Source organism: Coregonus clupeaformis, chromosome 17 (assembly GCF_020615455.1).
Source record: "Coregonus clupeaformis isolate EN_2021a chromosome 17, ASM2061545v1, whole genome shotgun sequence".
Classification (NCBI taxonomy): domain Eukaryota; kingdom Metazoa; phylum Chordata; class Actinopteri; order Salmoniformes; family Salmonidae; genus Coregonus; species Coregonus clupeaformis.
In genome coordinates, this window is record NC_059208.1 from 20,782,757 (window position 1) to 20,796,958 (window position 14,202).

The 14,202-nt window shown below is 43.0% G+C and overlaps 1 protein-coding gene across 1 annotated transcript in view; it reads right to left on the bottom strand.

Annotated features, from left to right (window-relative positions):
• The window catches only part of LOC121585340 (F-actin-uncapping protein LRRC16A-like), a 250,051-nt gene that overhangs the window by 121,859 nt on the left and 113,990 nt on the right, over positions 1-14,202 (bottom strand). Inside the window, exons 3-4 of the mRNA XM_041901721.2 lie at positions 12,530-12,580; positions 2,746-2,805 (exon numbers count right to left, since the gene is read on the bottom strand). Of these exons, the coding sequence (XP_041757655.2) occupies positions 2,746-2,805; positions 12,530-12,580 (111 nt within the window). The remainder of the gene's footprint in view (positions 1-2,745; positions 2,806-12,529; positions 12,581-14,202) is intronic.

Genomic DNA, 14,202 nt, shown 5'->3' on the forward strand with positions numbered 1-14,202 from the left:
TATCATATAGTAACCCTCAGTAATATCATATAGCGCAGTAACCCTCAGTAATATCATACAGCAACCCTCAGTAATATCATATAGTAACCCTCAGTAATATCATATAATAACCCTCAGTAATATCATACAGCAACCCTCAGTAATATCATATAGTAACCCTCAGTAATATCATATAGTAACCCTCAGTAATATCATATAGTAACCCTCAGTAATATCATATAGTAACCCTCAGTAATATCATATCGTAACCCTCATTAATATTATATAGCACAGTAACCCTCAGTAATATCATATCGTAACCCTCATTAATATTATATAGCACAGTAACCCTCAGTAATATCATACAGCAACCCTCAGTAATATCATACAGCAACCCTCAGTAATATCATATAGTAACCCTCAGTAATATCATATAGTAACCCTCAGTAATATCATACAGCAACCCTCAGTAATATCATATAGTAACCCTCAGTAATATCATACAGCAACCCTCAGTAATATCATATAGTAACCCTCAGTAATATCATATAGTAACCCTCAGTAATATCATATAGTAACCCTCAGTAATATCATATAGTAACCCTCAGTAATATGATACAGCAACCCTCAGTAATATCATATAGTAACCCTCAGTAATATCATATAGCAACCCTCAGTAATATCATATAGCAACCCTCAGTAATATCATATAGTAACCCTCAGTAATATCATATAGTAACCCTCAGTAATATCATATAGTAACCCTCAGTAATATCATATAGCAACCCTCAGTAATATCATATAGCAACCCTCAGTAATATCATATAGTAACCCTCAGTAATATCATATAGTAACCCTCAGTAATATCATACAGCAACCCTCAGTAATATCATATAGTAACCCTCAGTAATATCATATAGTAACCCTCAGTAATATCATATAGTAACCCTCAGTAATATCATATACAGTGAGGGAAAAAAGTGTTTGATCCCCTGCTGATTTTGTACGTTTGCCCACTGACAAAGAAATTATCTGTCTATAATTTTAATGGTAGGTTTATTTGAACAGTGAGAGACAGAATAACAACAAAAAAATCCAGAAAAACGCATGTCAAAAATGTTATAAATTGATTTGCATTTTAATGAGGGAAATAAGTATTTGACCCCCTCTCAATCAGAAAGATTTCTGGCTCCCAGGTGTCTTTTATTCAGGTAACGAGCTGAGATTAGGAACACACTCTTAAAGTGAGTGCTCCTAATCTCAGTTTGTTACCTGTATAAAAGACACCTGTCCACAGAAGCAATCAATCAATCAGATTCCAAACTCTCCACCATGGCCAAGACCAAAGAGCTCTCCAAGGATGTCAGGGACAAGATTGTAGACCTACACAAGGCTGGAATGGGCTACAAGACCATCACCAAACAGCTTGGTAAGAAGGTGACAACAGTTGGTGCGATTATTCGCAAATGGAAGAAACACAAAAGATCTGTCAATCTCCCTCGGCCTGGGGCTCCATGCAAGATCTCACCTCGTGGAGTTGCAGTGATCATGAGAACGGTGAAGAATCAGCCCAGAACTACACAGGAGGATCTTGTTAATGATCTCAAGGCAGCTGGGACCATAGTCACCAAGAAAACAATTGGTAACACACTACGCCGTGAAGGACTGAAATCCTGCAGCACCCGCAAGGTCCCCCTGCTCAAGAAAGCACATATACAGGCCCGTCTGAAGTTTGCCAATGAACATCTGAATAATTCAGAGGAGAACTGGGTGAAAGTGTTGTGGTCAGATGAGACCAAAATCGAGCTCTTTGGCATCAACTCAACTCGCCGTGTTTGGAGGAGGAGGAATGCTGCCTTTGAACCTAAGAACACCATCAACACTGTCAAACATGGAGGTGGAAACATTATGCTTTGGGGGTGTATTTCTGCTAAGGGGACAGGACAACTTCACCGCATCAAAGGGACGATGGACGGGGCCATGTACCGTCAAATCTTGGGTGAGAACCTCCTTCCCTCAGCCAGGGCATTGAAAATGGGTCGTGGATGGGTATTCCATCATGACAATGACCCAAAACACACGGCCAAGGCAACAAAGGAGTGGCTCAAGAAGAAGCACATTAAGGTCCTGGAGTGGCCTAGCCAGTCTCCAGACCTTAATCCCATAGAAAATCTGTGGAGGGAGCTGAAGGTTCGAGTTGCCAAACGTCAGCCTCGAAACCTTAATGACTTGGAGAAAATCTGCAAAGAGGAGTGGGACAAAATCCCTCCTGAGATGTGTGCAAACCTGGTGGCCAACTACAAGAAACGTCTGACCTCTGTGATTGCCAACAAGGGTTTTGCCACCAAGTACTAAGTCATGTTTTGCAGAGGGGTCAAATACTTATTTCCCTCATTAAAATGAAAATCAATTTATAACATTTTTGACATGCGTTTTTCTGGATTTTTTGGTTGTTATCCTGTCTCTCACTGTTCAAATAAACCTACTATTAAAATTATAGACTGATCATGTCTTTGTCAGTGGGCAAACGTACAAAATCAGCAGGGGATCAAAAACTGTTTTCCCTCACTGTAGTAACCCTCAGTAATATCATATACTAACCCTCAATGATATCATATAATGGTGATTTTCACACACATTACATACAGTAATAATAATACTATTATCCCTAATTCAGATGGATGATTGACTAACATATGATTTACGATCAGATAATGAACCATTTGTTGGAGCATCACATTGTAAAGCCAGTGTTTGTTTTCTTACCTGTGTGGGCTTGTTACAGGTGATCCCTTGTATCTCTAAATAATTGAAGTTGTGTTCAATCTGAAAGAGAGGAATAAAAGACATAGAAATGCAGAAAACATGACATGAGATATAATATAGCTATGAATCCCAGCAGTGTTTCAGGCCTGTCTGGTAAATACTACTCTGGATGGATGAGATACTGTAGGAGGATAATGAGAGATCAGAATAGTGACTGAGGCTGCTTCTCAAATCCCACCCTACTCCCATAGGGCTCTGGTCAAAAGTAGTGCACTATGTAGAGAATAGGGTGCCATTTGGGAAACAGACTCTGTGACTATATGTCTGTGTAAAGGCTGTGTAAAAATAACCTTGTTCTAAAATGAATGAATAGGGATATTTTTCAACCTCCCTCTGTTCAAACACCCCCCTCAGTGCTGAGTCATCATGTAAGTGTATGGCTTCAGAATAGAATCATATTCATAAAGCATCTCAGATTAAGAGTGCTGATCTGGGATCAGTTCAGCCTTTTAAGATCGTAATGAATACGATTATATGGACGGGGGGGTAACTGATCCTAGATCAGCACTCCTACTCTGAGACACTTTATGAATATGGGCCCGGAATCAAAGTAGAAGAATGTAAGTACATGAACATATCATACACTTTTTCTCAAACAGGGAGTTTTCAAACAACACGGCACATGGAGTAGTGGTCTAACATTCCATTCCAAAAAAGGACTGGAAAGTGAAATGGGTTCACACCGTCTGCACGCATTACAAATGTGCACACACACACCTGCACACACTTGCATACCATACTGTGAATTAATACACACAGACACACACAAATCACATTTTATTGGTCGCATACACATATTTAGCAGATGTTATTGCGGGTGTAGTGAAATGCTTATGTTCCTAGCTCCAACCGTGCAGAAATATCTAACAATTCACAACAATACACACGCATCTAAAAAGTAAAATCATGGAATAAAGAAACATATAAATATTAGGACGAGCAATGTCAGAGTCCGGAGTATATATATATATATATATATATATATATATATGATGGGATGTTTAGACATTATGTGGATAGAATACAGTGGGGAAAAAAAGTATTTAGTCAGCCACCAATTGTGCAAGTTCTCCCACTTAAAAAGATGAGAGAGGCCTGTAATTTTCATCATAGGTACACGTCAACTATGACAGACAAAATGAGAAAAAAAAATCCAGAAAATCACATTGTAGGATTTTTAATGAATTTATTTGCAAATTATGGTGGAAAATAAGTATTTAGTCAATAACAAAAGTTTCTCAATACTTTCTTATATACCCTTTGTTGGCAATGACACAGGTCAAACATTTTCTGTAAGTCTTCACAAGGTTTTCACACACTGTTGCTGGTATTTTGGCCCATTCCTCCATGCAGATCTCCTCTAGAGCAGTGATGTTTTGGGGCTGTCGCTGGGCAACATGGACTTTCAACTCCCTCCAAAGATTTTCTATGGGGTTGAGATCTAGAGACTGGCTAGGCCACTCCAGGACCTTGAAATGCTTCTTACGAAGCCACTCCTTCGTTGCCCGGGCGGTGTGTTTGGGATCATTGTCATGCTGAAAGACTCAGCCACGTTTCATCTTCAATGCCCTTGCTGATGGAAGGAGGTTTTCATTCAAAATCTCACGATACATGGCCCCATTCATTCTTTCCTTTACACGGATCAGTCGTCCTGGTCCCTTTGCAGAACAACAGCCCCAAAGCATGATGTTTCCACCCCCATGCTTCACAGTAGGTATGGTGTTCTTTGGATGCAACTCAGCATTCTTTGTCCTCCAAACACGACGAGTTGAGTTTTTTCCAAAAAGTTCTATTTTGGTTTCATCTGACCATATGACATTCTCCCAATCCTCTTCTGGATCATCCAAATGCACTCTAGCAAACTTCAGACGGGCCTGGACATGTACTGGCTTAAGCAGGGGGACACGTCTGGCACAGCAGGATTTGAGTCCCTGGCGGCGTAGTGTGTTACTGATGGTAGGCTTTGTTACTTTGGTCCCAGCTCTCTGCAGGTCATTCACTAGGTCCCCCCGTGTGGTTCTGGGATTTTTGCTCACCGTTCTTGTGATCATTTTGACCCCACGGGGTGAGATCTTGCGTGGAGCCCCAGATCGAGGGAGATTATCAGTGGTCTTGTATGTCTTCCATTTCCTAATAATTGCTCCCACAGTTGATTTCTTCAAACCAAGCTGCTTACCTATTGCAGATTCAGTCTTCCCAGCCTGAGGCTTGGCAGTAGTTGTGGACAGAGAGAGGAGAGAGGCTGCCCCTCTGTCTGTCTGACCCTCAGGCTGACTGACACATTTCAGCCAGCTGCTCCCTCCTGTGTCACAGTTACTGTATTCCAGAAGGCCTTTCAGCAGAGGCAGGCCCTGTTGTCTACCTGAAAACCCGTATTTTAGCCTACCTCAAATGTCTTTACAAGTCTTATTCAGACTTACTGAACATCCAAGAACAAAAGGTACACAGCTACAATATAGGACTAGCTGTGAAAAGTGAATGTAAAAGCACCTATGATTCACTTGTGTCAGTCATGTTCACTCCTCTCCCTCACAGTGACAGAGTATACAAACATTGACAAACATCGCCACTCAGGCGTATCTAGGCCCGTCCCACTAGAGAATATCATATCAGCAGTTGTATTGGGATTAGAGATAGTGAGGAAGAGAAAATTAGTCTGATTAAATGAAGACTGAAAGAGGTCAATCCATGTCTGAGCCAGCCAATAGCTGCAGCCTGCTGAGAGGTGCTGAGCAGAGGCATGACTAATTGTATAATTCAGTCACTCGTTTATTATCCATCTGTCCTTACAGTATTCTGTCTCTCTGATATATGTCCTTACAGTATTCTGTCTCTCTGATATCTGTCCTTACAGTATTCTGTCTCTCTGATATCTGTCCTTACAGTATTCTGTCTCTCTGATATCTGTCCTTACAGCATTCTGTCTCTCTGATATCTGTCCTTACAGTATTCTGTCTCTCTGATATCTGTCCTTACAGTATTCTGTCTCTCTGATATCTGTCCTTACAGTATTCTGTCTCTCTGATATCTGTCCTTACAGTATTCTGTCTCTCTGATATCTGTCCTTACAGTATTCTGTCTCTCTGATATGTCCTTACAGTGTTCTGTCTCTCTGATATCTGTCCTTACAGCATTCTGTCTCTCTGATATATGTCCTTACAGTATTCTGTCTCTCTGATATCTGTCCTTACAGCATTCTGTCTCTCTGATATATGTCCTTACAGTATTCTGTCTCTCTGATATCTGTCCTTACAGTATTCTGTCTCTCTGATATCTGTCCTTACAGTATTCTGTCTCTCTGATATCTGTCCTTACAGTATTCTGTCTCTCTGATATATGTCCTTATAGTATTCTGTCTCTCTGATATCTGTCCTTACAGTATTCTGTCTCTCTGATATATGTCCTTACAGTATTCTGTCTCTCTGATATCTGTCCTTACAGTATTCTGTCTCTCTGATATCTGTCCTTACAGTATTCTGTCTCTCTGATATCTGTCCTTACAGTATTCTGTCTCTCTGATATATGTCCTTATAGTATTCTGTCTCTCTGATATCTGTCCTTACATCATTCTGTCTCTCTGATATCTGTCCTTACAGTGTTCTGTCTCTCTGATATCTGTCCTTACAGTATTCTGTCTCTCTGATATCTGTCCTTACAGCATTCTGTCTCTCTGATATCTGTCCTTACAGTATTCTGTCTCTCTGATATATGTCCTTACAGCATTCTGTCTCTTTGATATCTGTTCTTACAGTATTCTGTCTCTCTCTCAGTCTGAGAGTATCCTATTGGTTGGTAGAAAAAGTGTGTGTCACCTCACAAACCCATATTATAGTGGAAGTAATAATGGGATAACTCCAGTTATAAGTAGATCTGAGATAACGGGATAACTCCAGTTATAAGTAGATCTGAGATAACGGGATAACTCCAGTTATAAGTAGATCTGAGATAACGGGATAACTCCAGTTATAAGTAGATCTGAGATAATGGGATAACTCCAGTTATAAGTAGATCTGAGATAACGGGATAACTCCAGTTATAAGTAGATCTGAGATAATGGGATAACTCCAGTTGTAAGTAGATCTGAGATAACGGGATAACTCCAGTTATAAGTACAGTGAGGGAAAAAAGTATTTGATCCCCTGCTGATTTTGTACGTTTGCCCACTGACAAAGAAATTATCAGTCTATAATTTTAATGGTAGGTTTATTTTAACAGTGAGAGACAGAATAACAACAAAAAAATGAGGGAAATAAGTATTTGACTCCCTCTCAATCAGAAAGATTTCTGGCTCCCAGGTGTCTTTTATACAGGTATTTATACACTCCTAAAGGGAGTGCTCCTAATCTCAGCTTGTTACCGGTATAAAAGACACCTGTCCACAGAAGCAATCAATCAATCCGATTCCAAACTCTCCACCATGGCCAAGACCAAAGAGTTCTCCAAGGATGTCAGGGACACGATTGTAGACCTACACAAGGCTGGAATGGGCTACAAGACCATCGCCAAGCAGCTTGGTGAGAAGGTGACAACAGTTGGTGCGATTATTCGCAAATGGAAGAAACACAAAATAACTGTCAATCTCCCTCGGCCTGGGGCTCCATGCAAGATCTCACCTCGTGGAGTTGCAATGATCATGAGAACGGTGAGGAATCAGCCCAGAACTACACGGTAGGATCTTGTCAATGATCTCAAGGCAGCTGGGACCATAGTCACCAATAAAACAATTGGTAACACACTACGCCGTGAAGGACTGAAATCCTGCAGCGCCCGCAAGGTCCCGCTGCTCAAGAAAGCACATATACATGCCCGTCTGAAGTTTGCCAATGAACATCTGAATGATTCAGAGGAGAACTGGGTGAAAGTGCTGTGGTCAGATGAGACCAAAATGGAGCTCTTTGGCATCAACTCAACTCGCCGTGTTTGGAGGAGGAGCAATGCTGCCTTTGAACCCAAGAACACCATCAACACCGTCAAACATGGAGGTGGAAACATTATGCTTTGGGGGTGTTTTTCTGCTAAGGGGACAGGACAACTTCACCGCATCAAAGAGACGATGGACGGGGCCATGTACCGTCAAATCTTGGGTGAGAACCTCCTTCCCTCAGCCAGGGCATTGAAAATGGGTCGTGGATGGGTATCCCATCATGACAATGACCCAAAACACACGGCCAAGTCAACAAAGGAGTGGCTCAAGAAGAAGCACATTAAGGTCCTGGATTGGCCTAGCCAGTCTCCAGACCTTAATCCCATAGAAAATCTGTGGAGGGAGCTGAAGGTTCGAGTTGCCAAACGTCAGCCTCAAAACCTTAATGACTTGGAGAAGATCTGCAAAGAGTAGTGGGACAAAATCCCTCCTGAGATGTGTGCAAACCTGATGGCCAACTACAAGAAACGTCTGACCTCTGTGATTGCCAACAAGGGTTTTGCCACCAAGTACTAAGTCATGTTTTGCAGAGGGGTCAAATACTTATTTCCCTCATTAAAATGCAAATCAATTTATTACATTTTTGACATGCGTTTTTCTGGATTTTTTTGTTGTTATTCTGTCTCTCACTGTTCAAATAAACCTACCTTTAAAATTATAGACTGATCATGTCTTTGTCAGTGGGCAAACGTACAAAATCAGCAGGGGATCAAATACTTATTACCCTCACTGTAGATCTGAGATAACGGGATAACTCCAGTTATAAGTAGATCTGAGATAACGGGATAACTCCAGTTATAATTAGATCTGAGATAATGGGATAACTCCAGTTATAAGTAGATCTGATATAATGGGATAACTCCAGTTATAAGTAGATCTGAGATAACGGGATAACTCCAGTTATAAGTAGATCTGAGATAACGGGATAACTCCAGTTATAAGTAGATCTGAGATAACGGGATAACTCCAGTTATAAGTAGATCTGAGATAACGGGATAACTCCAGTTATAAGTAGATCTGAGATAACGGGATAACTCCAGTTATAAGTAGATCTGAGATAACGGGATAACTCCAGTTATAAGTAGATCTGAGATAACGGGATAACTCCAGTTATAGGTAGATCTGAGATAATGGTACTGTGTTAAAGATGAACATAAACAACACATTCTACATAGCTAGTTAGACTGTAAAAAACATTTCAGCTCTGCTGGTGCTCTTCTTCATAGACCATGTTAAACAACGCATTTACGAACCAAGCCAGCTGCAGGGATACAATTCTGCAGAACAGTAAAATCACCAAAACAATCCCAGCTTGTACTGCAGACAATAACTCTAGGGCCATATATTAAGACTGCAGCGCAGCCCAGCTATCGCAGAGATGATGCAAGGCCTGCTGCCAAGCTGCAATCTTAACTGCACATCATAACGTAAATTACACAAAGTCAATCAGTGTTATGTTGACATTAATGATGTATCTGAACTGTGCAGGGCTGTAGTAAATGCCTGCCATGACCACTGTTAAAGTACACCCTCAAGTTGGATGATAGTCTTCACAGACCTGTGTGTGTGTGTGTGATGTGTGTGTGTGTGTGTGTGTGTGTGTGTGTGTGTGTGTAGACTGACCTCAGAGTAGGGGTTAAACCAAGGCCCCTGGAGCATGGATACAGCACCACACCTAACCTAACCTTACCTAAACTAACCACACAGGCTTGGCTGCTGCTGCAGGCTATTGTTCACAGAGCCAGACAGACTCACAGAGGAAGACAGCCCCACTGCAGTGGTGGGAGTCTGGTTCTAAACCAGCATGCATCTGTGAACTGAGTCTTACAGGAGAGTAAAACTAAGTAGAAAGAAAGACAGAAGGAAAAAAACAGAGAAGTAAGGGAAAATAAAGACAGAGAGAGAGAGAGAGAGAGAGAGAGAGAGAGAGAGAGAGAGAGAGAGAGAGAGAGATAGAGATAGAGAGAGAGAGAGAGAGAGAGAGAGAGACAGAGAGAGAGAGAGAGAAGAGAGAGAGAGAGAGAGAGAGAGAGAGAGAGAGAGAGAGAGAGAGAGAGAGAGAGAGAGAGAGAGAGAGAGAGAGAGAGAGAGAGAGAGAGAGAGAGAGAGAGAGAGAGAGAGAGAGAGAGAGAGAGAGAGAGAGAGGAGAGAGAGAGAGAGAGAGAGAGGAGAGAGAGAGAAAGAGAGAGAAGCCATCACCTACAGAGAGATGAACTTGGAGAAGAGTCCCCTAAGTAAGCTTGTCCTGGGCCTGTGTTCACAAACACAAACAGACCCCACACAGCCCCAGGACAACAACAACAACAACAACACAATTAGACCCAACCAAATCATGAGAAAACAAAAAGAGAATTACTTGACACATTGGAAAGAACAAACAAAAAAACAGAGCAAACTAGAATGCTATTTGGCCCTAAACAGAGAGTACACAGTGGCAGAATACCTGACCACTGTGACTGACCCAAACTTAAGGAAAGCTTTGACTATGTACAGACTCAGTGAGCATAGCCTTGCTATTGAGAAAGGCCGCCGTAGGCAGACCTGGCTCTCAAGAGAAGACAGGCTATGTGCACACTGCCCACAAAATGAGGTGGAAACTGAGCTGCACTTCCTAACCTCCTGCCAAATGTATGACCATATTAGAGACACATATTTCCCTCAGATTACAGCGATCCACAAAGAATTCGAAAACAAACCCAATTTTGATAAACTCCCTTATCTACTGGGTGAAAAACCACAGTGTGCCATCACAGCTGCAAGATTTGTGACCTGTTGCCACAAGAAAAGGGCAAGCAGTGAAGAACAAACACCATTGTAAATACAACCCATATTTATGTTTATTTATTTTCCCATTTGTACTTTAACTATTTGCACATTGTTACAACACTGTATATATACATAATATGACATTTGAAATGTCTTTATTCTTTTGAAACTTCTGAGTGTAATGTTTACTGTTAATATTTATTGTTTATTTCACTTTTGTTTACTATCTACTTCCCTTGCTTTGGCAATGTTAACACACGTTTCCCATGCCAATAAAGCCCTTAAATTGAAATTGAAATTGAATTGAGAGAGAGAGAGAGCGAGAGAGAGAGAGAGAGAGCGAGAGAGAGAGAGAGAGAGAGAGAGGGTAGGAGGAGAGAGAGAGAGACCCCTGCAGAGCAACTCTTACATAGAGAGGGTAGAGACAGATTTTACGCTGGCCTTAGGGACGGGCTGAGTTCAGATTTGCTACTAATCTATAGCTGAAGAATCTCCTCTCCTACTGCTACAATGCATCCTCTGCAGGCCATGATAGTCAGACAGACTGATAAGAGTATCCTGTACATTCCTCCTGTAAGACCTGGTGTAGATCTCTGTCCAGGCCATGATAGTCAGACAGACTGATAAGAGTATCCTGTACATTCCTCCTGTAAGACCTGGTGTAGATCTCTGTCCAGGCCATGATAGTCAGACAGACTGATAAGAGTATCCAGTATATCCTCAGTCTGGATTCAATGAACATCGTTCTGTGGAATAACTTCAGAACTTCTGAATGTAGTTACTGCATCTATTGTAAGATAACAAATTAATGAATGAGGATTCAATGTAAGAATCTGTTCAGGGGACATTCGACAACTCCAGGGTGTGTTGGTAAATACACTGTTGTCCTATCACCCAGGGACCTGGGATCCAGTGGAGGTGATCCCTGAGAGTAATCAGGCTCAGCGCCACTGCTTAGGACCACGTGATGGGGTTACCAGAGATCACCAGGGGTCACAAGGGTTCAGCAGGCTTTCCTCAGGGTCAAGTTCCATTGACATCTCTAATTCACTAACAACGCCAGGAGGGAGAGAGAGGAGAGGGGTATAGAGTAGAGGAGAGAGGGACAGAGTAGAGGAGAGGAGAGAGGGACCGAATGGAGCAGACAGCTCTGGCCAGAAGTATTGCACTAACAGCCAATAGGGAATAGGTTAGTGGTTCAGAACAGCCCCAGGGATACTGTAAGCCCATATAGACACACAGCTGACTGCCTATCTGATACCTGTGGTGCATATGTACTGTATTACTGTGTTGCACTGTGTTGTGGCTCCATATGAAAACAAGGACCAGTGGACTGTGACCAAGGGCCAGTGGGCTGTGACCAAGGGCCAGTGGGCTGTGACCAAGGGCCTGTGGACTGTGACCAAGGGCCAGTGGGCTGTGACCAAGGGCCAGTGGGCTGTGACCAAGGGCCTGTGGACTGTGACCAAGGGCCAGTGGGCTGTGACCAAGGGCCAGTGGACTGTGACCAAGGGCCAGTGGGCTGTGACCAAGGGCCAGTGGGCTGTGACCAAGGGCCTGTGGACTGTGACCAAGGGCCAGTGGGCTGTGACCAAGGGCCAGTGGACTGTGACCAAGGGCCAGTGGGCTGTGACCAAGGGCCAGTGGGCTGTGACCAAGGGCCAGTGGGCTGTGACCAAGGGCCTGTGGACTGTGACCAAGGGCCAGTGGGCTGTGACCAAGGGCCAGTGGACTGTGACCAAAGGCCAGTGGGCTGTGACCAAGGGCCAGTGGACTGTGACCAAGGGCCAGTGGACTGTGAAATCAGCTAATGAGTGAGATGCAGTGAGTGAGAAGTAGCCAACTGTCTGTCTGTAACATGATTAACACCATCATAACCAACACACACTCAATCAACTCAATTGAAAAGGTATTTAGAAATATCGCAGCTATTGAATTTGGAAGCTGTTCCTGTATAGCCTGTGTGCTAGCCAGAGTCGTTTCCTAGTTGACCTGGAAGAGATAGGTCTATGAGCTGTAGGTGGCTGTTCTTACCTTGCTAGGGATGCGTGCAGTCAGGAGGTAGGCCCGGTGAGATGCAAGAGCCTGAGAAAAACACAGAGAAAATAAACTAATAAGTAGAACATCACACAGCAACTACAAGGCAGCAGTAGAACATCACACAGCAACTACAAGGCAGTACTAGAACATCACACAGCAACTACAAGGCAGCAGTAGAACATCACACAGCAACTACAAGGCAGTACTAGAACATCACACATCAACTACAAGGCAGCAGTAGAACATCACACAGCAACTACAAGGCAGCAGTAGAACATCACACAGCAACTACAAGGCAGCAGTAGAACATCGCACAGCAACTACAAGGCAGCAGTAGAACATCATACAGCAACTAGAAGGCAGCAGTAGAACATCACACAGCAACTACAAGGCAGCAGTAGAACATCACACAGCAACTACAAGGCAGCAGTAGAACATCACACAGCAACTACAAGGCAGTACTAGAACATCACACAGCAACTACAAGGCAGCAGTAGAACATCACACAGCAACTACAAGGCAGTACTAGCACATCACACAGCAAATACAAGGCAGCAGTAGAACATCACACAGCAACTACAAGGCAGCAGTAGAACATCACACAGCAACTACAAGGCAGCAGTAGAACATCGCACAGCAACTACAAGGCAGCAGTAGAACATCACACAGCAACTAGAAGGCAGCAGTAGAACATCACACAGCAACTACAAGGCAGCAGTAGAACATCACACAGCAACTACAAGGCAGCAGTAGAACATCACACAGCAACTACAAGGTAGCAGTAGAACATCGCACAGCAACTACAAGGCAGCAACAAGGATCAACAGGTTGTCTTTCTGAACATTTCTGACAGGTTGAGAAGAAAAACTATAACAGACAACCACATTCCTGACTTGACATTCACACAGAGAGAAATTCAGGTGAGTTTGTCTGATAGAACAGAGCAGAAACAGAGAGGGAAAATGAGAAAGATAGAGCGAACACAGCAGTCACCAGCACAGTCAAAAGGTTTTCCACCATGTCATGTTTAAAAACAAGGCCTGGGCAAGATGGCCTCCTTCCAGCAGAAGAGGTCAGTGACAGATCTTTGTTTTGGCTGAGGGACATTTAGAGTGACCCCACAGGGCCTGAGAACAGGGGAAAGAGAATGGGGGGGAGAGAGAATGGGGGGGGAGAGAATGGGGGGGAGAGAGAATGGGGGGGAGAGAGAATGAGAGAGCCAAAGCGAGAGAAAAGAAAGAAGAGAGAAACAGATAGAGGAATGGTCTCCTCTCCCCTTGAAGTGACTAGATTCAGAGAGACAACCTCTGTGTGCTGTGGCCTCACCTCACCTCCCCTCACCTCTCCTCTCCCCTCTCTCTCTCTCTCTCTCTCTCTCTTTCTCTTTTTTAAAGAGCACCAATTGCTCCTGGTTGTCTGTACAATTCTTTAAAAATAGGAAAAATACAGGAATAGTCTCTCTCTCTCTCTCTCTCTCTCTCTCAGGACGAATCCTTACAAAAAGAGATATGATTCTAAACCAAATCAGGCCCTTGCAACACATCACCATGTCTGCGTCCCAAATGACACCCTATTTCCTGTATAGTGCACTACTGTGTTGAAATGGCAACCTATTTGGGATGCAGAAAATATGTCAATTTACTCCAGAATCTGCCTGCTTCAGTTCC